This window comes from Diadema antillarum, unplaced genomic scaffold (assembly GCF_040938485.1).
Source record: "Diadema antillarum isolate AM-2024a unplaced genomic scaffold, OU_Dant_1.0 seq00000675_RagTag, whole genome shotgun sequence".
Taxonomy (NCBI): domain Eukaryota; kingdom Metazoa; phylum Echinodermata; class Echinoidea; order Diadematoida; family Diadematidae; genus Diadema; species Diadema antillarum.
Window position 1 is genome coordinate 1,591,314 of NW_027271581.1, and position 23,652 is coordinate 1,614,965.

The 23,652-nt window shown below is 36.3% G+C and overlaps 2 protein-coding genes across 2 annotated transcripts; both read left to right on the forward strand.

Annotated features, from left to right (window-relative positions):
- The first annotated feature begins 850 nt into the window (after nt 1-850).
- LOC139737001 (uncharacterized) lies at nt 851-18,218 on the forward strand. Its single transcript, XM_071647674.1, has 5 exons — nt 851-1,046; nt 12,435-12,743; nt 13,762-14,097; nt 16,180-16,323; nt 18,037-18,218. The coding sequence occupies exons 1-5, from the start codon at nt 959-961 to the stop codon at nt 18,216-18,218; spliced, it is 1,059 nt and encodes a 352-aa protein (XP_071503775.1). The 5' UTR covers nt 851-958.
- Nucleotides 18,219-18,986: 768 nt separating this feature from the next.
- LOC139737002 (uncharacterized) lies at nt 18,987-23,125 on the forward strand. The gene is made up of 4 exons (XM_071647675.1): nt 18,987-18,996; nt 19,373-19,534; nt 21,914-22,078; nt 23,034-23,125. The coding sequence occupies exons 1-4, from the start codon at nt 18,987-18,989 to the stop codon at nt 23,123-23,125; spliced, it is 429 nt and encodes a 142-aa protein (XP_071503776.1).
- Nucleotides 23,126-23,652: the final 527 nt, after the last annotated feature.

Genomic DNA, 23,652 nt, shown 5'->3' on the forward strand with positions numbered 1-23,652 from the left:
CGGTATGCATACTCCTTTCCCAACACAAACACGCAAACGCAAACACATATTACGCACACAATCACACACGCAGAAAATCAAAATGTAAAAAAAAAATAATAATAATAATAATGTTTGCAGTATAGGCCAAGCATGAAAATCATGAAGCAGTCATTTGATTTGCACCCAGATGGAAAAGTAATTTTCCCTTGTGTTTTCGCTGTGTTTTGTTTCGGTTGTTGTTTTTAATTGTTCATGTTTTTAACCGAAAAATCATAAAAGATTTCCCGCAAAACATGAAAACGTATTGCATCGAATCTGCCAGAATGTCTCGGACAGACATAATAGATTGCAGGAAGTTATGTAAGCTTCGAGTGCAGTTGATGCTACCATATTTGCATGAACATTGACATTCATTGTTTATGAATATTGTGAACTTCTTAAATATGAAAAGTATTAATTGAATCAGTATTCAACGTTATTTATTCTAATTTTGCTGTAAAACGTAGCTCAGAAATTGCCAATATGCAAATTGAATCCTCTACCGGTCATTGACATTCGTTAAAGAATCAGATTTCTACAAATTGTCCAATTTTCTGTGACCCCTTCCTCCACCGCCCCCCCCCCCCCCCCCCCCCCCCCGTTCTCAAGAAAACTTTACATTGTTTTGCCAGTTTCAAAGCGTATGCGCACGGAGCTATTCTTGTATTATGCGCATCCACCAACATGACCCCAAAATGGCAAGAGGGTTACTGAACGGGGAATCCCCAATGCAGTTGAGCTTCGCGTCTATAGGAATCTAGTGTTCTTTTCGGGTGTTGGCTGCGTATTAAATGCAGCGGCGCTGCCATAACTTACACTTATACTTCAGTCTATTACAGTCTGGCGAGGGAATCGTGGCATGTCCTTTGAAATCTGTTCCGCGTTTGCTCTTTCATAATATTCTTTTCATATCATCCTTGTCGCGAACTTTACAGTCATGAATGAAAATCGCAATCTCCCCGTGTTTACTCAACGGCTAATTTTGGCAACTGGACTGCTTGTGATCTGTTTTTCTGAAGTACATGGTAAGTGTATTGTACCTCGCATCGAATTACATGAATGTACATAGTAAGCCACATCGCATGACATTAATTTTAGGGACTTCCGAGCTATACTAAGGTATGCACACTGAAACCATTGCCAAGGCTGGGGCTTAAGAGTCCTGTTGGGAGCAGTGATTTTAAAAATGTTCAAAATATCACTTTTGACGCATATGTGTAGGTCAGTTGAATCACAAAACGTCCTACCATATATATAATATGAAGGGTTTGTTTGCAAAAACCGATAAGTCCATTTGTGATGATTTTGAAGTACGATATCTGTCATAAAGTACAAAATAATACCTTTTAAATGATATATTGGTCACTACATATAAAGGTATATTTTTGAAGTTATGGTCAAAAGAAGCAAAAAATTTCTTATTATTCTCTTTATTTTTCTTGACCTTTAATCGCAATTATCTCCATTTGGCAAATATGGACTTATCGGTTTTTGCAAACAAACTCTTCATATATAATAATTACATTTTTGCATTAAAGCCTAAAATGTAATTTTTTTTTATTAAACCATAACTGTAGACGATTTAGTCTCGAAACATTTTTATTTTAACTATATATTTATCGTTCACATTTTATATATTTAAGAATACTTAAGATCGATTACACTGGTTCAAATTTTTACATCGGTTGTTTCTTTCCCTAACTCACATTTTAGAACTATTTTGAAACACTAATGCTGGGTTTTTGTTTCATCTGCAAATGGTAAATTATGCCTTTAAAACTTGAATATGAAGGTTCTATTCATTTTCAGGGTTGGAGGGGAACTCACTTCATAACGATGGGTTTATATCACTGCATTTTTGTAGCTGTTTTCCTGCCCCCTCCTTCATTTCACTCCATGTCAGATATAAAATTGTCAAATACGTCCGGGCCACATCAGGGGGTCGGGGTCAAGCGTCTATGTGGTATGTACCCGCCCCCATATCATATCATAGTATATAGGCCTATATTAAAAAAACTAATGACTGTAATAGCCGCCAATTTAAACTTCCAAAAAGGCTTTTTTTTTGGGGGGGGGGGGTAATTGGTCCACAACATCTATTCTGTTTTAATTGTTTCCTTCAATTTTGGGCCACCATCTCTCTGGCCAAAAAAACAAAAACAAAAATACAATTCAAAGATTAAAATGTCCTAAACGGGCCACCAGAAAAAACACAACAAAACACGTTTTTTTTCTGCAAATCAATAGATCAATCAGCAAATCAATATGTATAAGTCAATACATAATCGTGAACATGTGGGAAATATACAAAGTAAATTCAAAACAGAGTCGTTTGACTTGCATAAACAACGATATAAGAGGAAATTGATTATATAATATACAGAATGCATGTCTATGCAGCAGGGATTACAACAACAATTGTAGTTAAGAAGCGATAGCAGCAGAGGGCCGCCATTGTAAGCATTGCTTGAAAAGATGGCCGGCCCGAGGAAAAGGTTAGGGACATACTAGATTAAACAATACAAATTCTGCTGCAGATAGCAGGGGAAAATAAACTCTGATGTGTGATGGTGGTGAATGTGCGTGCAAGTGCTTTTAAAAGTGCACAAGGGCAGATGGGTTGGAATTTAGAATAATAGAATTGGTTTGCTGCATGGAAGAGGGGTGATATGCGATGTTGCTATCGGGAGACCAACATTAGTCATATAATTTATTTGTTTTTAGTTCGTATTTGAAGTATATTGTAATAAAATGTGCTTCTTAAAGCTTGCTTTGAATGAAAACAGGGAGGCACACTGTTTCAACTCCTCAGGAAGAGTGTTCCATGTATCCGGACCGTGATGTCTGATCGACTTCTGAGAAAGCAAAAGCTTTGGATTCCTTAAATGAAAATCATGGGAACGACGGGTTGGGTATAAGTGAATATGGTCATTGGTTAGGGCCTACTAAGGCATTATGAATAAAATGGTAATAAATTTCTGGTGTGTTTATACTTGAATATGGTAGTCAGGTATAAATGTATGCCATGGGCCTTTAGAGTTTTTAGGCGATAAAATATGGGATCAGTGTGAGCCAAGAAATTTGAATGTGTGCACACGTTAGTGTTGAACCCTCGATAGGCTTATTATATAATAAAGTATGTACGGTCTAAATCTCAGGGAGAAACTGTCAGAGAGGCAAGGGTTTGGTTTCAAACATTTTAATGCTCATTTCTTTCATTTTCTTTCATTCTTTTCATTCATCTTATATAACGTAACTTTTGCATATCCACATGAGATTTAAATGCATGTCATTTGTTTACAATGAGGCAATAAACATACTTTAGATGAAGAAATGCATGGGCTAAAATATAACTGAATCATAACAAAGAAAAAGTCGGAAATGGAGGGGACTGCTATTTTGTGGTCGATGGTATCGAAGGCCTTGGAGAAGTCCAGGAATACGCCTATATGAAATTTATCAATAGCTTTAGGGACTTTATCAAGGAAAGTCAACAAAAAAAAAAATGTCTGATCACTGAGATATTTTCGCTTTGCACATTCATGACGAGATTCCTTAGTACGTTTAATTCTATCAGCATAATACAAATGATTTGTTCGGTTAATTGATTGCAACAAGGACTTCGATATCCACGGGAGTCTAGGAGATCTTTTGTAATTACTATCATTTTTCTTAACTAAAGGAACACATTTTTCTAAAGGTGAATTCAATTTTCTCAAGAATAAATCAAAAGCATCATTAGGGTCCTCAGCATCATAATACCTCAGACTAATCCAGTTCATTAAAACGTCTTGCAACCTAGCTAAATTATCGGGTGTAACTTTTCGAAAATAAACTGCAGAAGAACTCAAATTACATTTGAGAATAAAAGGCATAATAAAAAAGGGTATATATGGGGTAATAGACAAATCCCATAAATCAATTCCAGAAAAAAAGGTAAAGGGATAACAATGCAGAATGTATTGTCAATAATAGTTGCTGAATGATTACTTACTCGAGTTGGCTTCCAAGGGGCAAAGAAGGTGAGAACATCATAATACCTAATAAATTCGGAGAGGTATTTAATGTTCGAGACTTAAATAAATCTACATTAAAATCCCCCATAATATAATAATCTTTATTGTTCTAAATTGGATTTTGAAATAACGATTGCAAATAATGATGAAAAGAAAAATCTTGGACATTCAAAATTTGGAGGTCGGTACATGATTAATTACTATTGAAGTATATTCCTAGAACAAGGCAAGTTAATTTCAATAAAGAGTGATTTCAATCCACTGTGAATAATATGATTAAGGTTTTGCTTTACATACAGGGCAACTCCTCCGCCTTTCTTGTGCTGAAGACTGTTGTCTATAAAATGATAACCGGGGAGAGAGAACGTAGGCAGAGAAGTCGGGCTAATCCATGTTTCACTCAGACTTCTTACAGAGAAAAATGATTTATGAATGTCATTCATAAGACAACCAAAATTATCGAAATTACTATTCAAACTCCGTATATTAAGCTGCATCAAAGAAAAAAAAAATGAGTTATTTTAGTAAGAGCTTTGAATTGATTAATTGCAAAATATTCAGAACTATAGGATATTGTCTCTTGTTATCTTCACCAAAGTTTGCTCTTTTAGTATGAGAGTTAAAATCATAATCAACGGTTGGTACAGAACTTTTTACTCTCAGTGTGGGGTCGTTTGTTGCATGTCTTTCTGTGCCATGATTAAAACATATCGAAGAAAGCATCATTGTTTAGAGAATGATAAGGAAAATTAAATTTACAACCTGTGTCATACTATCCGTCATATAAATAAATGGTATTACAGCATTCGTTGACGTTAAGAACAAGAGTGCATTCAAGTGTACGAGGCAAAGACCCAGAGAGAAGTGCAGAAGGAGCAGGGGCAGAAATGTCAGTAAAATTGGCAATTTGTACATCGTTCAAAATTCTCATCCATATGGATTGCAAGGAGCGGCGCATCGACATTTTGAACTCATAAGACGACATAACTATATATAGGCAAACACACGAGAAAAATAAACGAAACAAGGAGTGCATTTAGCACTTTGGTAGGAGTAGAGGCTGCAAATATTATTAATACACATTCAACATTCAAGGAACTGCCGTCACTCGTTACAATATCACGTGATGAATGTCTGGATTGACAATGTACTGATGCAGTTGAATACACTGGAATGTGATGTAAGTACTGCACGTGATACAAAACTCAAATCTGCTACCTTAGATATTCCATGTTTCAACGACGATGTCTCCATTTTACCACCTTTGCGTCAAGAGTAAAATTAAAAAGAAACTATTTTTTCATGATTACATATTGCATCATAGACGTCATAATTGGACAATCTTTCAGTTTGGCTTATTATGTCCAACAATAGCATCTTAGACAACGACTCATAACTCAAAGAAAAGCAATATACATGTACAATATCACAGCATACCTAGCATACAAGCTTTTGCTTAGGCGGTGGGTGTCAAACAATGCGTTCCAACCACACTGTGACATTCATTAGGCATTTAGATAATAGGGAGGGTGGAAAAGTTAAGGAGCCCAGCTGGTTACCTGCATACCGCCTCAAACTATCTGGGACCATAGAAATTAACGGAGTGTTGTATATTTACTGCAGAGCAAAATTGAAATGTGGGTGCAAAAGAAAAACAACGTAACTGCCTTTGCGTATATCTCTCTGTATACGTGTACACACCCGTAAATAAATGTATCGTAGCTGTACCTACAGCACAGGCAGCCGTCTTGCCATAAGTATCCAGTGTCATACATTTGAAGTAATAAAAACGTTTATGAGATATGGCCCTGACAATATAGCAAGTTGACAGGTATAAAGCAAATTGTGTTTCATACGATTTGACTAAAACAGTGCCGAGGGAAATTGCTCCAGTGAGAGTGCACCAGTAAAGAAGACTAACCAGGTAGGGCTATCAATCAATCAAATTAGGGGGAAACATGATAGCCAAAAAATAAGACTGCTACCTTTATACCACGAAGGTGTAAAATAGGTCATGAATAACATTGGCCTATGTACTGCAGGTCATTTTGTATACAAAGCAGATAAATAGCTTCGCACCAATGTATAGAAATTGCAAAACCTCGCTCTTCGGTTTGTGTACATTGGGATGAGAAAAAGAAAATAGGAGAAGAAAAGGGAAGGCCTGCTTAGCATAACTCGCTTATAAAAATAATACATTTGAAATTCAATTCGCTTTATTAGTGTATATAAACCTAGATAATCCGTTTAATAGCAGTTTCACACCATGGTTATTAAGCTCTAATTATGATTGAATTGTCGAGTTAAATGAAACAAACGTGGAGGTATACGTATGACTGTAAACGCGGACAGGTACATACAGAACGTTGTGGTCTGAGAACACGAAGGATGATATTCAACAAACGCATGCACCCCGTGATTTCGAATGATAATATCCCCAGACTGTAATTTTATGCCGAAGTGAAATAAATAAAGCATATATATGTTTATAATTGGACATTATAATATACATGTACTGAGCCTCTTTTAAACAATCGTTTCCAAATGATTGAGTAGTGCAGAAGAAAAGAGATAACATTTTTGTAGAAAGTCACAGAACAACATCTAAGACATTAACACTTGTACAGAAAAGAAATTAACAATATCATAACGTACAAACATTTACTAGTGTTTCTTTTTTTTAAAAATCAAAACTGATCGTGACATTCGTCAGGCATAGGAAAAAAAGATGGGGAAATATGGAACCCGTGGTACAGTTGTACTGCATATCGCCTCAAGCTGTCCGGTATTATGTAGCAAAGGAATCACACTTAATGATGAAATACACTGGCTGATATACGGAACAGTTCTTGCAATACAGGTTAAAAAAGGAAAGCAACCCAATTGGTTTTTTCCTCTTGTTTCCGCGTGTACACCGATTGTAAATAGAGAGTAGCTCATGTCGCTTTTTAAATACTGTAGTAGCAATAGAATATGTGCTCTCAAATAGAGTAAAAAGTGTTCTGTGCAGTTAGGGGTCATAACGTTAATCAGACAACATTAAAAAAAAATAACAGCAAATATGAATCGTCGTGATCTTTGGCCGTCATAGTGAAAATGTCAACCGCATGCCTTTTCCTATCAAAACGCTGCACTGGGAATCCCCGCGTCAGATTGTTGGCCTTCAACCAGCATTACGACGCTGCAGCCTGGCCGCGCATCCATTCTACGCCACTCTAGTCTGGCTATTTTAGTGAGATATATGCTGGGAGCGACTGGAAATCGAGTCTAACGAGACATTTCAAGACCATTTTCTAGGACGGGTAAGCCTCCTGACCGTAAAACACGCCACACAATACTTCACTCGTAACGTTTTCATCCTTCATAATAGTAGCATGTCTTTGTAGACCAAAATTAATGATAGAAGCATGGCATACAGTAAGTTTCATGCATATTGATCAAGATTGAAGTTTGCCCAAAATAATGTCATACAGGCCATTCCAAAATTATCTATCGCTGTGGACATGTTCTCCGTTTGTGATTTATGCTCAGAGAAATCATGAAATCCATTACTAGAAGTTAGATTTTATCAAGGTTAATTTTTCAAAATTGGAATATCTAAGGTAATTTGCTTTTTAAAGAGATGCTATAACATCTGAGGTATAAAGATTCAGCTTTTAGATTTTCCGAGATACATTAATTGAAGGTCTACTCAGTATCTGATGATATTACGAACACACTGGAATTTGATAGAGACGTTGAAGGAACAAAAGAAAATAACATCAATCTAAATTTTGTTTAATCTTAGTTGAAACCTATTGGTGTTATGTCAGTTCATCGTGGATATTTTCCAAAAGAAATAGCGTGGTAAGCCCTAATGTATAAACATTGAAAGCACATGCCGTTTCTATTGATACCAAAGGTAAACTCTAGAAAATGAAATGGTAAATCAATATTTTTAAATGTTGTCACTACTCCAACCTTTTGTGAAAGGGTAAATTTAAAACTCAAAATGTTGACATTAACCTCAAAAGGTTGAACTGCCATCTTCAGAAATGGTAAATCCGACATTTTCCCCTTTAAATTCAACATTTACGAAATGGTGGGATGCGTACTAACAGCATTTCATAAATGTTGATGTAACAATCAATTTTGTTAACTGTACAACGACAGTTACGACCTCTTCTGGTGATGTTTAAATGGTCAAAATCTAAATTGACAGTCTCATCACTGATCTATAGTTCCGAAATCTAAATCTACATGTATGTGTTTGCCTGTTTGGGAGTGGCTGAATGTCCGTGTTGATGGTATGTTTGAGTTCAATAGTTCAATAGTGCTGTAAATCCCTGTGCTTACCTGTATTGCATTAAAATGGACACAAAATGACATTTTTGCATGACGCTGAAATCCCAGTATTATGAATTAAAATTTGCCAAAATTATCATTCACATCCTTCACTGCTGCTCTTTTTGACAACACTATTAATGATATTCCTATTTAAAAAGGGATAGACTTATGAGTTATTTGGTAACAGCAAGCAGGAGGTGTAGTTTAACATATAGTATGCCAAATAAGTATGCCTATAATAGATTTCAAATACTGTAGTGGTCAGCCAAATTCAGTCAGATTCAGAGTTAATGGTGATTGACAGGACAATTTTCCGTTGACATTTTTACATAATTTACAAAGCAAATCACGTCACAGTTATATATTTCCATAACTTGCACATGGTCGTTATTAACATTTAGCGGATCTAGAAATTTGCTTTTATGGTGACCTGTATGTCTCTGCTATATCATATAATTTTTTTACTCTTCGATCTTGAAAACGTGAGACAGTTCACATGATCGACAAAAAAAAAACCTGAAATCTGAAAGTTAGATGGCACATCCTCAAAATGCGTTAAATGATCTCACATAGCTTGAACCGAAATTCAATTTGTTAACAATATCAGTAAAAAGAGTAATTTACTGTTTATCATATTTTATTTGACCTTTTACCGTACATGACGCCCATCCCAGCTGTCATCAAATAATCAGTCTGCGGTTTTTTATTCCTTCCAATGCTTCTAGGTATTTTCATGATATTGAAAAATATAGTGACATTTTAGCATTTCCAGTTGGCCCAGATGAACCCATGGTAAAATCCTCCAGAACCAAATAATTATGCGGTCTAAACATGTATGCAAACTTTCATTGTTGTACGCATTAACTCATTTCCAAGGTACGGAAGAATAAGAATGTCAGCATAATTTTTTTTTAATGAGTTTCTTTGATATTTGATCTCATGTCATTGGTTTAAATAAATTGGAAAATAAAATCAAGCATTTTAATTGACTATGTCATAAATGTCAGCATGCAGATGATTTTATTTATAGTGTAGATATCTGAATATAGTGTCTGGAAATTTTATTTTTACTTTCATTTCCGGTGCCGTGCTTTGTTATTTCATACCAGTATAGTGCTCTCAAAATGGAGTTTGATGGCATTACTGCTAGCCCAGAATGAAACTATGGAGTAGAGAATATGTGAGTTCTCCTCAAATTTCTTCACGCACATCAACATCTGAAGTTTCATCACATTACTGCCAGCCCAGAATGATACTCTGGAGTAGAGAATATGAGTGAATTTTCCTCAAATTTCGTCACGCATATCAACATCTGAAATTAAAACATCATTGAAGCTTTCAAAATGAAAGAACGATGCATGACTTTGATTCTATTCTCGTTGTCGGAGTCACTTCCTTTAGCTAAAGTGAACTCTAGTATACACACTGCAAAAAGTCCGGTGTTAAATAGTGAACACCGAGCTGGTGTTAAATTTTCGGTGCTCATTTATGGTGTTAGCTTAACACCTCCGGGTGTCATTTCCAAATTTTAAACTGTTTTTTGAAGAGTTTCTTAGTAACTGCACTTCTTCTTGATTTTTAATTTAAACAAGACGATCAAGAATTTTACATTAAAATACTAGATTTTTGAAAAAATGTGAAAATAAATTTATACCAAAGTAACACCAGCTGGTGTGGTCTCTTATTGAAGCTGGACGGGTGTTAAACCATTGATATCAACACCAACAAATATCAAATCAACACCATGTGGTGTCATTTTTGAATTAACACCAGTACAGTGTCAAAATAACACCAGGTACAGTGTCAAATTAACACCACGAAGTGTCAGGTGAACACTTTTCAACACCATCACAGTGCATTTTCAACACCTGTGGGTGTGGTCCTTTATTGAAGTTTGATCGGTGTTACATTTAACACCCGTGGTGTTAAATCTAACACCGATGTTTTTACAGTGCAGTATCTCGCTTGTGCATACAGTACGTGTGTGCAGGGAGGTGAGAGGCACCTCCCTGGTGTGTGCAAAGCTGGAGTGGAATCGACGTAAATTACCTACATGTACTTTGATCCGCATTGAATAGCGCAAGCATATACATTGTACGAATCTATACGTCGTGATACAGCTAGATGACACTAATTGGAGTTCAAAATCCTCGATCTATCATTCTTTTAGTAATTTATCGATAACATTCCTTGTGTCTATCTGAAATGTTAAGATGTGCTATATCTGACAGTTTCATGAAATTTGAAAGCCAATTATCATTTATGAAAAAAAAAAGTTGATTAATTCTTCTAAAAGATACGTCGTTCAGGGTTACATTGATCGTCGATTTGCTTTCACGCTGGACCAGCCGCCTCTAAATACCCGGAAATCCGACCAGAGTGAGAATCTCGAACGATTCCTGTCTGTACTGACTAATTCCTGTCATTGGAGTTTATAGAGAAATGACTGAGACTCGTAGATGAACTTTGTACCGGTACCGATTAATATCGGTTTGCAAATGGCTTTCATTTGCCATCTGTAAATAAATTGTATAGGCAGTTGCTATACAAGTTTTATGTACTCTTTACGGGCTTGACATACCCATCATACCATGTATTTTGCTGTTTCAAATTTATCAATGTTTTCAAGTTGTTTTTTTTTCCTTCATTAGATTGGAGAGAAATGTCAGTTCTTGACGGAATAGGAATAGGTATAGAATGGGTATTTGATGCTGACATAATATGTGACCATGCATCACAAAACCAACAAAAAGTCGCCAGACATGGATTTTTAGTTAAGGGCAGTTTCTAAAAGAACAGACTCTAAGCTTTAAAATGATGTATAACTCATTTCAAATGGACTCCCCTAACCTATCTAAATACTGGAAACAAAGCACACACTCTGGAAAAGTGTGAACTGAGAAAAGAGGTTCTGAAGTACACGGTCTATTCAAGCACTTAATCTTTACCAAGCCTTACTAGCTGTATGATGAAAGGGACAAAACACAGAATGTAAACCACCGGAGCAACAACAATGAAAGGATTATCAGATTAAGCTGAAATTAGGTGTGTTCCATTAACATATTCTTTCCATGATTAATGCCAACTTTCAAAGCAGTAGCATTATTCATTCAAAAGTTAGACTTGAAATTGAAGAGTATGCAAAGGATTTCAAGAAGTGAAAAGGGGCCTCTAAGTCATACCTGATCATTCTACTCTCCCCCTAAAAGGGGTTCTAGAAAAACTGCTGAACATGGAAAACACACTTTCCCATTCATGTTATGATCCCAAACTAAAGAATAATGTAGAAGAAGGATAGCTCTTTCAGAAAACATAAAAAACTCAACATTGACTCGGTCGACCCATTTCACCTTAACATTTCACGTAAAATCAAGGGCTGCGACTTTTTGTTCGTTTTGTGATGCACGGTCACATACATTAATACATAATACTTTAATTAGAGTCAGATTTTTGGCGGTCATACCTCTTCTCGACAGAAAGACACAGTTTACACAGTTTTCTCCAATCTTTTCCAGGCATATCATGATATAACCTTCTACAGTTGTCAGTTCTTTGACCCAGCTTCATCGATGACTATCGAGGGTTCGTGTTCATATAGGCATGATTGGTTATAGTGATTATGAAGCACTATGAACAACCTGAAATTAAGGTTCAGTGTGTCCAAATGACTGCAAAATTTTGCTCAGTTTGTCTTGCTGAAGATTCCGATAATTCAATACTTTTTATTACGCATTCCAATTCCCACAGAAATTTCAAGAGGAACTATGAGAATCAAAGTAATTGTGGGGCTAGAGCAAATGACAAAACTGTCGGGCTAAGCAGAATATCATCACCGCATCCTGTAGTGAACGTTGAACATGTCTTTTCTTTTATCATCGAAGTGAACTTCAACACTGAAATCGATTTCCCCTCGTTTGTGTTTGTGCCTGCTTTTGTTTGATGTATTTTTTTTTGCTACGACTGTGTAATGGTCCAGATTGTCTCATTCTCCTATAAGCAGAATATATGTTAATATATAAATATATATATATGTATATATATAATATCAATTTTATTCTTCACTTTAACCAGGCACTGTAGGCACTGTCCCGACCGCGATCGGATGGAAAGATGAAAACACGCGTTTGCCGTGCATGTTTGAAGGAACACCGCAAGCTGTGTACTGGGCGAAGGAGAACATGACGAATCCAGGACAGACGCTGACCTTAGCTTCATTCTTTGAGCAGAAATTTACGAGCAAGATAGAAAGGTTCCACATGGACGAGGATTTCGGCCTCATAATTACCAATCTAGAAGTGCCAGATGAGGGTTACTACCAATGCCAAGTGGTGCTTCTAGATTTTAGTGATTTCTCAAATTCAACCTTTCTTACCGTGAATGGTGCGTTCAGAGTACAGTATAAAAGTGTTATTATAATCAGATTTATGATAAAGCGATATCATGCTAACACAATTAATCTGTTTGAAAAAAAGGAAAATGACTTCAGCAACTATTATATGACCCTCCTTGGCCAATCAATTTGACGCAATCTCTTGGTCTTTTTTTTAAAACTCAAGCATAACCCTGGAGCCTGATGTACGTTCTTAGTACTTTCTAAATGTCTTTCCTGTAAAAAGTGCTCATTATGTTGAGACATGTCAGTGAAGGTCAAGACTGGTTTCACTGGTTGGTTATGAATATAATGAGTCAATTATTGTAATCAGTAAACACAATCAAATCACTACTAGACTATCAAGGGATTATGCGACCATTTACAACGGTCAGTTGTGTTTGATCTTTGTTAATCAAAATGGGTGTTTTGATCTCAATAAAAGAAGGATAAATGGTTCACTATTTTAAAGCATTCGGCCGATGATGCAGATATCCTGTGCCTGAGTTGGTATGGTGTGGTATGATATGGTACGGTTTATTAGATAAAAGATACTCTCGCTGCCAAGCGGCTGAATTGCAACATGTGCTCACAAAATAATAATACAATACACAGTGTCTGTGAATACAATACACAGTATCTGTGAACACAAATGAAGATCATATTCGTTTTAAAATGCTAAAACAAATACCTACACTAATTTTATCTATTTCATGGGGGTTGAAACAATCACTATATCTAAGTGCGCATGGATATGTCAGGTGCGTAACTTGGTACCAATTATGTCCACGCAAAACGAAATAGGTGTTGTTATTCTAGTTCATTTAATATTCTAAAACTTTTTTTTTTGTCGAATAAATCTCCTTAAGTTAAGTGCCCATGCCTGCCCAAGTGCACTCGGGACTAGTCTTCGATGAGTTTTATTGATATCGTCACGGTTGTGAGTTTTACTGGCTTTATTATTCTTAATGCTGTCTTCGTTAATGTAGTCTAAATAATTATTGCAATTCTCATTAAAATTACTCTCAGCCATGGCTAAGGAGCATATCATCGAACAATGTGTCGAAGAGGTTCATGGTTTGAGTCCTTGCACTATTCAAACGTCGAAGGAAGCCCCAACTTTTCATCTTGACTGTCGGCTCACGGGTTTCAAGCCAAACGTGTCGCTCGTGTGGAGCAAATCGGGTCGAGCACTGCCTCCAGTGAGGTCCAGCCAGCACACTTCTCCAGACGGGACTTTCGAGAGATTTGAGACAATAACTGTTACAGCCAGTCACGACACGGAACAAAACTTCACCTGTACGACATCAGGTCATTCCGTGAACGGAACCTCGTCAAAGGTTATCACTGTTTTACCTTTGAAAGGTGGGCAGTTAAGAAATATTTACTTCTATTAGTCACGTTAGTACTTAATAATGATTATACTAAGAATCTTTTCTTTATTGTACATTATACGATACATTATCATACTGTTAGTACAATACTGTACTATAAAATACTATGCAACAATACTTACATGCATATAACATGATTAATATAATCATATAAATATATGTGTAGGCCTATATATATGGTATACTTAATCACGTATATTGTATATATATCAACATAGACAAACATATCAATACATTATATGAATATGATATAACATTGTATGCTACATACGTGTGTGTTGGCAAGACTGTGCAATTGCTTATCAGGTTTATGTTTTCTTTTCCTTGTTTTTTTTTCCCTTGCACAGAGTGAGGTTAAAGACAACTGAATAATAGTTTTCTAAAAGGTAGTGTTGTCAATTCTATTTCTGACATTAAAAGTGCACTTCTGGTAAATAATGTTATCATTCAAAATCATAAAAACCATATTTTAGACACATGGATACTCGTTGTTCCAAAAGGGAATTTATCTATGTAACGTCATCTATCTGAATGTGATATTGGTTTAACCGTTTCTTGCTTAAGTTCGTTCAAATCTACAATTTTATATCATATCATAGCAACAAGATCACACCAGCTCATTGCATATAATTATAGGCTTACATTATAGTGCATCAACTTGCATTTGACTCTCTCGACAGGATACAGAAATTAAGACATTTGAAAATAGTAATGTGACATTTGATTGTGTGAACAATGCATATGCTTGTCTGTGTGGAAAAAAAAAGAAAAAAATCTGTTTATGACTAATTACTTGTCCCCCCCCCCCTCGAAAAAAGAAATAACAACTTTGCCTAAGGTACAACAGAGGAAAACTATAAAGAAATGCAAATGCAGCGATCTAGATTGAAATGTGCCATTTCAGCAAAAGAAATACAAAATATGTATACATAATATATATATATATATATATATATGTATATATATATATATATATATATATATATATTACATACATATGTTGAAGAAGAGAAGAAAAAACCCAGAAAATTAGCAATTTCAATTCTCAAACGGGATTATAATGGTTCTGCATGGGTTTAGAAATCATATAAATATCATAATTTATATTCGCAGTTAAAATATGTGACCCTGCACCTCAAAACAAACAAAAAGTCGCCAGACATGAATTTTTAGTTAAGACCATATTCTGAAAGAGCAGACTTTAAGCTTTAAAATGATGTATAACTCAAATCAAATGAACTCTCCTAACCTATCTAAATATTGGAAAGAAAGCACAAACTCAGGAAAAGTGTGAACTGAGAAAAGACGCTCTGAAGTACAGTGTCTATTCAAGCGCTTAATCTTTACCAAACCGTGCTGGCTGTGCGATGAATGGGACAAAAAAACAGGAAGTAAACCACCAGATTAACAACAATAAAGGGATTATCAGATTAGACTGAAATTAAGCATGCCTCATTAACACATTCTGTCCATAATTAATGCCAACTTTCAAAGCAGTAGCCCTATCCTTTCAAGAGTTATTAGAGTCGAAAGTGAAGAGTGTGGACAAGATTTTTTCAGAAATGAAAAAGGGATTCTAAAGACACACCTAATCACACTATTCTACCAAAAATGTTCGAGATAAACTGCTAAAAAAACACACTTTCCTGCCCGTTTTATGTTACCAAATTTTAGCATAATGTAACAGAAGACCCGCTCTTTCAGAAAATATGAAAAAGTCAAGTTCGGCTAGGTTGACCCATTTCACTAATTTTCAGTCATCACGCAAAATCAGTGTGTGCGACTTTATGTTCGCTTTGAGGTGCACGGTCACATATGTATATCATAATACCTTATCGGTTTTTCCACACATTATTTCTGTGTGTTGCTTACCTTTCAATTTGTAAATGCTCAGTTTACCTGTCCGTTTATGAGATTCCTTCCTCTTTCATGTACTTTAACCCTTCACTATACACAACGGGATTGGATATTGCTTTAATGGGGGATTCTTCATCCTAAAAATTACAAGTTCATTAATATCAATCGTTTATTGTGGTCTTTGTTACGTTTACAGAAGAAAAGGACAGTCCATCAGGTCAAAACAGAATGGGGCTCGGAATCGGACTGACGTTGTTCATTCTGGTCCTAGTAATAATAGTACTCTTTCTGGTAACTGGAAAGCTTTTGCAGAAGTACAGACCAGAAATCATGCCTGAAGGTAAATAATTATGTCATATTTGAGAATATGCTATGTCAATTTGCTTGTTTCTTTTTTTTAGTTTTCTTTTTTTATACTTCATTGTGCTTTTGCCGATTTCGAGATTTCAGGTGAATTACTCTTAATTTCTTTGTAAAATAGGTGGTATGCATTTACCTGCATAATCATTTCTATTTTTTTAATTGGCAGAATCCTTATATTAATTTGTTATTTCTGTACAAAGTTCGGACCCTTTTTCACTGAGACCAATGTATCATTCTTCATAGTGTCTTTATCACATCCTTAAGAATAGCGCCGAGTAGTATAGTTGTCGTACAATATCTCGACTGTGACGTCATAAAGGCGTCATATCATCTGTATTCAAACAACTATTAAGCATCACAAATCGACGAAATTTTGTTTAAAAAAAGATAAGTCATGGGTTAACTTCTGCGAGATTGTGGTCCGCACACGGGAAAATTAAAATGGTAAACACAAGCTCTTATCAAACCATATGCACGGCCTTGTTGAAGAACAGCCTGTGACTGAAACAAGTGACCGAGTGGAAATGAAATAAATGAATGAATGAATGAATGATTTAAGTTTCAATCCCCTGTCACATCGTAAACATAATAGAATGGCCTAGAACGGGGATCTTGTAAGACCTACAAAACGAGTCCATCGACCTCAAAACAGAGCCCCGTTTTATCAAAAGATATAATCGATTATGAATTTCTTTACCACACATGCTGCTATAGACTAACCATGGAAATCAATGCAAATCAATTACGTAATATGTCTTTGCATGACTTTGAACTGTACTTATGATGTCATATTCTGTGCATTTTTATGTCAGAACGTGGGAAGTGTAACTTACTGCAACATTTGACTATACATTTTGTACACTTAACGATGTTCATTATTTGAATTGTATCTTCGTGTATCTGGATTCAATTTCTCGCAATTTGATCAGATTAAGTTTCAAATTTTGAAGTATAATTGACGGCATTGTTGTAAGAATCCTTTATGAAACTTAAAGAGTGCATAGTCGACATCTGGCCAGAAAATACTCCTCTGTACAAGTCTGAGGGAAATCAATTATTTCAGACATCAAAGTATACCTATTCTTTAACCAAAATCAAATTAAAAAAGTATCGGTAGTCTCATGTTAAGACGTCATTTTTCTTATCTTATCTATGCCCAAAGTAGCATTACACTGTAGGAGCCTATACGAGCTGACACACTTTGCAAGAGACTGTTCCTTCAATGAGCTACGGTGCGGATGATGATATAGGGACTACTGGTTGATTCTTCATAGTGACTACTCCAATAGCATCATTTTGTCATAGATTTAATCTAAAGTATTTGATAACATAACTCTTGGTCAGTTACAGGGTGTTTTCTTGTCACAATGTATTTCATATGTGTAAGAGGGGTGTACTGATAAAGACAAAAAAAAACAAAAACAAAAGAAAACATACAAAAGTTTTGCGACGCATGTTATGATGGTTTCCAGAAACCATTAAACTTAAACCGGATTCCATTCAGATCTGTTAACATTGCCCATGGCTGTACTGAATATTCTCTGTTATACTATGTAGCCTCGAATTATTGCAAGATTGCACAGTCCCCAAGCGCTCCTAAAACAAACAAACAATCAAACAAACTAAAAGAATTTTGACTATTTCATATCGTGTTATTTCTCTTTCTCTACATTTCTGACAAACTGTATAGGATTGACATGGATTCCATGCTGGAAGAAGCCATCAGAGAAGGACATTCCACTCATAAAGCGGAGGGGTAATTTGACATCATGTACCGTCTGTCCCCCCCCCCCCCCCCCCCCCCCCCCCCCCCCCACAAAAACCACACACACACACAAAACAACAACAACAACAACAAATATAAATACATAAAGTACAAAAACCTCGGGAATAATAACTTTAAAAATAATGTATCAATCCATGCATGGAACCATTACTTATTACCCACATCTTACAGCAAACACCATCCGATTTGCTTCAGCGGTTAAAGAAAAATGGGGATCTTTGTAGAGTATGTCAGGAATCACTTCTCTCCGAGTTCTGCCCATTGTGTTCACACATTGATATGAAGTTCCAAGAGCTGCATCCAATTTGCTAAGCTTGGAAGAATCACAGACCAACATGCATGACATGCTTTACAATGATCCACATTTCTCTGTGAGCACTTGACCAAATTGAATGGGATATTCTGCAAAATAAAGGTGAGATGTTATATTTTGAGACCCTGAAATAACATTTGGACAGCTTAACAATATTGACAGTTATCAATGCGGAAATCCGATTGTATTTCTTTTTTTTGGGGGGGGGGGGGGAGGGGGACATATACTGTATATTGCACGAGGGCGTGTGTGGGCAATAGACATGCTGTATTTTTCTCTTTATCTCAAGATAAAAAATATCGAAACTAATTACTCCAGTCCAGGTGCTCATAGAATGTTTACAATAGCATCGTAATTAATCAGGTTTTCTGTTTAACTGCACTTTTTGTTTATTATTTTTAAGCTATCTAGTATGCATCATTTTAGTGTTAAGACAAGTATCTCAGCTTCCACGGAGTCTGACAAAAATATCGTAACGTGATTTTACATAAGATCGCAGAGAAGATCTCACAGCTTGTTAGATGTTTGTATACTCTTTAAAATGTACACAAGTTTGTGTTCATGAAACTAATCTAATTAATACCAAGCCATCAAAGTTCATTTGCCTTTCTCTATTCTCTATTCTTAATCCAATGGATTTTATTTCAATCAAGTCAAATCGAAAGTTCAGAGAGTAGAATATAAGCTGTCGTGAAGGTGGTTGGTTTTGTCATATTATAATGTATTTAGTTCCCTGTGAGTACATGATTGATACTATACACCAAATTACCAAACTGTTCTACTAATTTCCTTTAATAGTACGTATCTTTTCAATAATTATTGCTTTCAGATCTGTGAGATTTAATGTCTTGTAGACAAAGACGGACCACATAAATCCAGTAAGCTGTATTAGTCCTTTTTATGTTTATTTTTTTTTTTTTTACATAGAACGACTTCGAGAGGAGCTTCGAGAAAAAATTCGTAGCTACAAACCGGGAAGTGCCAGGGAAATTAACCTTGGCGACCTGAAGCTAGTCAACATCAATCTATTCGGGCAGATGAGCGCAGGAAAATCGGCCTTCATTAACTCTCTCTTCTTTGCTTTTAAAGGTAAGTCTTCATCAATTATTTGTGTTGTATGGAGCTGTCGTTGATGAATTCATGCACGATCATTCCTCTTCAATTCATAAGTACATTGTATTTATCATAAGGTAAGATGTTGAGATAATTCATGATATTGTATGGAAGAATAGTCCTGAGCATGCCTATGTGTTACGTTTCCAGCGAAACATTGTTTTTCCAGCGAAACATTGTTTTTCCAGCGAAAAATATTTCTACAACACATACCGTTAATCAATACACATTCCTCTTTGTGCAAAGCAATTCTCTCCGAACATTTCGAACTGATTTGTTTGTTATAAGCCTGCAAAAAAAGCACCGGCATAGCCAAGGGGGGGGGGGGGGGGGGGGGGGGGGGGGGGGGGGGGAGATGGAGGCGGTCGTCCCCCCCCCCCTCAAAAAAAGAAATTGACCGGGGATTTGTAAGGCGGAAAAGAAGGAAAAATTGCTTGTATACTGTATGCAAGTGCATGAAGCGGATCTCCCTTTCAACCTTTTATCAAGTAAGATCATAATTTCTTCAATATTTCACTCAGAGTGTGTGCCAGGTCGGTGAATTTCAATTCTAAAATTGCAAAATCTCTATCGCTAGGGAAGGGGATACCCCCTCGCAAACCCGTTCTCTCTGTACCCCTTTCCATAGCCTTAATACACTTGTGAGGTTTACAAAAACATCTAAATAATTCTGAGTGCACAAGACTTATCACTTATATTACAAAACTCAAAAGTTCCCTCATGCAAAAGGGGTAGGCTCTATATGCCACCTTCCCAATTCTCGGTCCCCTCTATTAGACTTATAGACTTAGTACACTTTGGGGAATGACAGTTTCCGAATTTCACACAAAAAGTGTACTTAAGATCGCTTTATTTCAATTCTAAAAAGTAAAAGCTCCGTCGAGTGGGAGGGGCATCCCCCTCCCACACCCCCTCTACCTCACTACAATAGACTTTGTACATACGCAGAGATGATTGCACACGTGGAATAAGAGCTAAATTCTGTGATTGAGCTATTAACACTTCCCTGAATAAACCCTAATTATTTTCATTATTTTTGTGTGAATGAGGGGGGGGGGGGAGAAAAAAGCACCAAAAAGCACCAAAAGTTTGCACCAGATCGCTTAATATCAGGCCTGAAAATGCAAAATCACCTTCGTGTAGAAGGAAAGATACCCCTTATCTACACTCTCGTGTGCATGCTTTTTCTGTTTGATTGCTTAGTAGCGATTATGATATTCCTTGTAAATATTAATACAAGTAGTTTATTCAAATGATACAATTTTATAGGCAACTGTATTTTTCAATAGTAATCTACTTCAAAACATACTATTAACTTAAACAAGTGGGACTGTTTCATGCAAAAACATGCATCAAATTGCACCTTTTACAACATCAAAAGGCAAAAAGTTCTGACCGTGGGGGGACACCCCGCTCTCTCGCATACTAGCCGCCCCCTCCCCATCCAAGATCAAATCCTGGCTACGCCGATGAGGAGCCGTCAGTAATGCTTTCAACGCACCCGTCAGGCGGAATCACGCTTAAAAGTAAAAGACAAAAGGTTTTTACAGGCGAACTAAGAAATGCATTTGCAGGTTCTAAGTACCCACGGATGTCGAATACTGATTATTTGACTAATGAGAAGAGAGTTGTGGTTTGTATATAATTCATATATGCTCATATATATGTATATAATCAAAAGCGCATCAGTTCGTGAGTCCCTTGAATACGTACAAACGATTTTTTTTTTGGTCCAACTTGAGCATTATCTACGTCACTTCACCAGAAATTTCATGTGAATAATATTTATCTCTGTTGTAAGAATTTAAAGGGCAATCGAGAATATGAATGATAATTGTTACTCGGACCAGGAAGAGAAACACTTTAGATATGGCTTACATGCAATAATGAAATACTTATGATTTTTTTTTTTTTTTTGTGTGATGATGTTTCAGTGGTTATTGTATAGTCATGACCAACGGCCATTGCATGCACTCTCCTGGCCACATGCACGTTCATTGTATTGACTTTCTTTCCCTTTGGCCCATCATGCATTACGAATTTAGATAGATTGTTTCATGAACATACAGCTTTCTAAATTGTTATTTCTCTGTCTTCTCATGTTATTGTTTCACTACTTTCATTGTTAGCTAATTTTTCACCTAGTCCTACTTATATTTCCTTCATTATTCAAAGTTTGTTTGTTTCCGTTGTGGGTATGATTGTTAGCAATTAAAGGGTGTCAACAAGTGGCCGCAATTACCTGTTTCTTTGTCTTTCAAAAGAAGTCTGTTATTCCGATCACTAACTCGTCTAGAATATCTTGCTGACATATTAACCATCAATGTTTGTTGTTTGAACGTGCCTTTCCTACAGGAGGAATCTTTGACAATGTAGCAGCTGAAGGAACTGCTGAGAGCGGGGGAGGTCACACCAAACAGCGTGACCATCACCCGTTGACTGACTACATCACAGTGCAGGACAACCGGGGAATGCAGAACTTTGACTTAGATGAACTAGACCGGATTAAAGATGAAATCAGTAAGTTCTACGTCCAACGTCATATTCTTACTCAAGGGGAACACGAGGATGTAGATAGGAGGAGAAAGGGGAGCGATTAATGAAGTTATTTTTTCTCCCCTTTCCATCGTCATTTCTAGAATTAGTTTCCTTATCACGACATTAACATTGTTTTTAAACCACTGTCTATGATTCAGTTGTACTTAGTAATAAGATACTAGCAATCGAAGCGTTATATTTTTAGAGTTCATGTATGTCACACTGTGGATTATTAAAAAAAAAAGTTTTCATGCTTTTCAACCTTTTTACCATAGGTGTCAGCTGATACTTTACCATTTGCCCTGCTGGGAGAATCAATTAAAGCATGTATATAGGGCTTGTACATACCGTCTATGCAATTTTAAGATAATCCTCATGAGAGTAGATGCGTGCAATTAAGATGATGACTGGCGGGGGAGGGAATATAGCGAATGTTACACCCGAAGGGTTTGAAATGCTATTGAGGGAGGTTATAAGTCCTAAGACTTAGTCGAAGGACTTATATCCTCCCGCACAAAAGTCATCATCTGTTTATTATATGGGTTAGTCAAATATGTCAACGTCAGCCACCAGCAAAACACACTCGATCGCTCGCGCAGAGCCAAATTCACTGTCCGCGGGTCCTTCTTTCATTTGTTACGTGAAAATGTTTTCCCATGGGAGAACATTACGAAATGTTCTGCCCATGGGCGAACATCCTGAATGTGCCTCCATCACGTGACTGTGTTTAGCCAATCACTTACCGGTATTTGACTAACCCATTTGATATTACACGATGAACATACACATGTTAGCATGTATGCACATCATTTTCATCGTTGCGCCAGTTATTGCAGCACGTATAGATAAGAATGTTTGAACCAAACATTTGTATTAGTGGCTTTAATAATATCAACACGTATAGTCCATACTGATTTTTGTGGGGTTTTTTTTTCAGATGGTTGCAGAAGCATGGACACGGAACATAAGATAGTGAAAGACAAGTCTCAAGAATGCCATGCCGCCATCTTAGTATACCACAAAACGTGAGTTAAACATCCCCTAGAAAGTAAAAGACGTAGATCCTACATGCATTTACATGTATTCGAAATGATTAGACAAAAATGGAGCATGTTAGAATTCACTCTATTTGTTATTTGGTATAAGTCTATAATACAACCTATATCATAGGCTTGTGCACTATTGTTATACCAAGCATACGAATTTTGAAACGACAATGTAAATTCGTGATGCACTCTATACCGGATCAATAAAAAAAGAATCCTAAGGCTGCTTCCTTTTGTGAAACCGAAGTCTGAACTAATCCTATCTATTAGTTGCTGCTATAGGTAGGACAGGATGACATAAATTGCTGTAAACTTTCAACTCGCGATAGGTTAAGTGTGTTTTCAGATAGTACGTACTTACGGAAATCCCCCAATATTTCAACGACATACTTACAGTTACAGTGAACAGCTGTCGAGGTTAAACATAACATTGAGCATGCGATATTCATAAGATTCAAATCGCAGAAAACGCACATTTCATTAAAAAAAAGTCGTGATGACTTTTACATC

Bases quoted from the DNA above. Each gene is read 5' to 3' on its own strand.
- LOC139737001 (XM_071647674.1), top strand. From the start codon at position 959: ATGAATGAAAATCGCAATCTCCCCGTGTTTACTCAACGGCTAATTTTG. The intron at 12,744-13,761 runs GTGCGTTCAGAG...AATTACTCTCAG, and splicing joins AACCTTTCTTACCGTGAATG to CCATGGCTAAGGAGCATATC. The intron at 16,324-18,036 runs GTAAATAATTAT...CAAACTGTATAG, and splicing joins ACCAGAAATCATGCCTGAAG to GATTGACATGGATTCCATGC.
- LOC139737002 (XM_071647675.1), top strand. The intron at 19,535-21,913 runs GTAAGTCTTCAT...CCTTTCCTACAG, and splicing joins TCTCTTCTTTGCTTTTAAAG to GAGGAATCTTTGACAATGTA. The intron at 22,079-23,033 runs GTAAGTTCTACG...TTTTTTTTTCAG, and splicing joins CCGGATTAAAGATGAAATCA to ATGGTTGCAGAAGCATGGAC.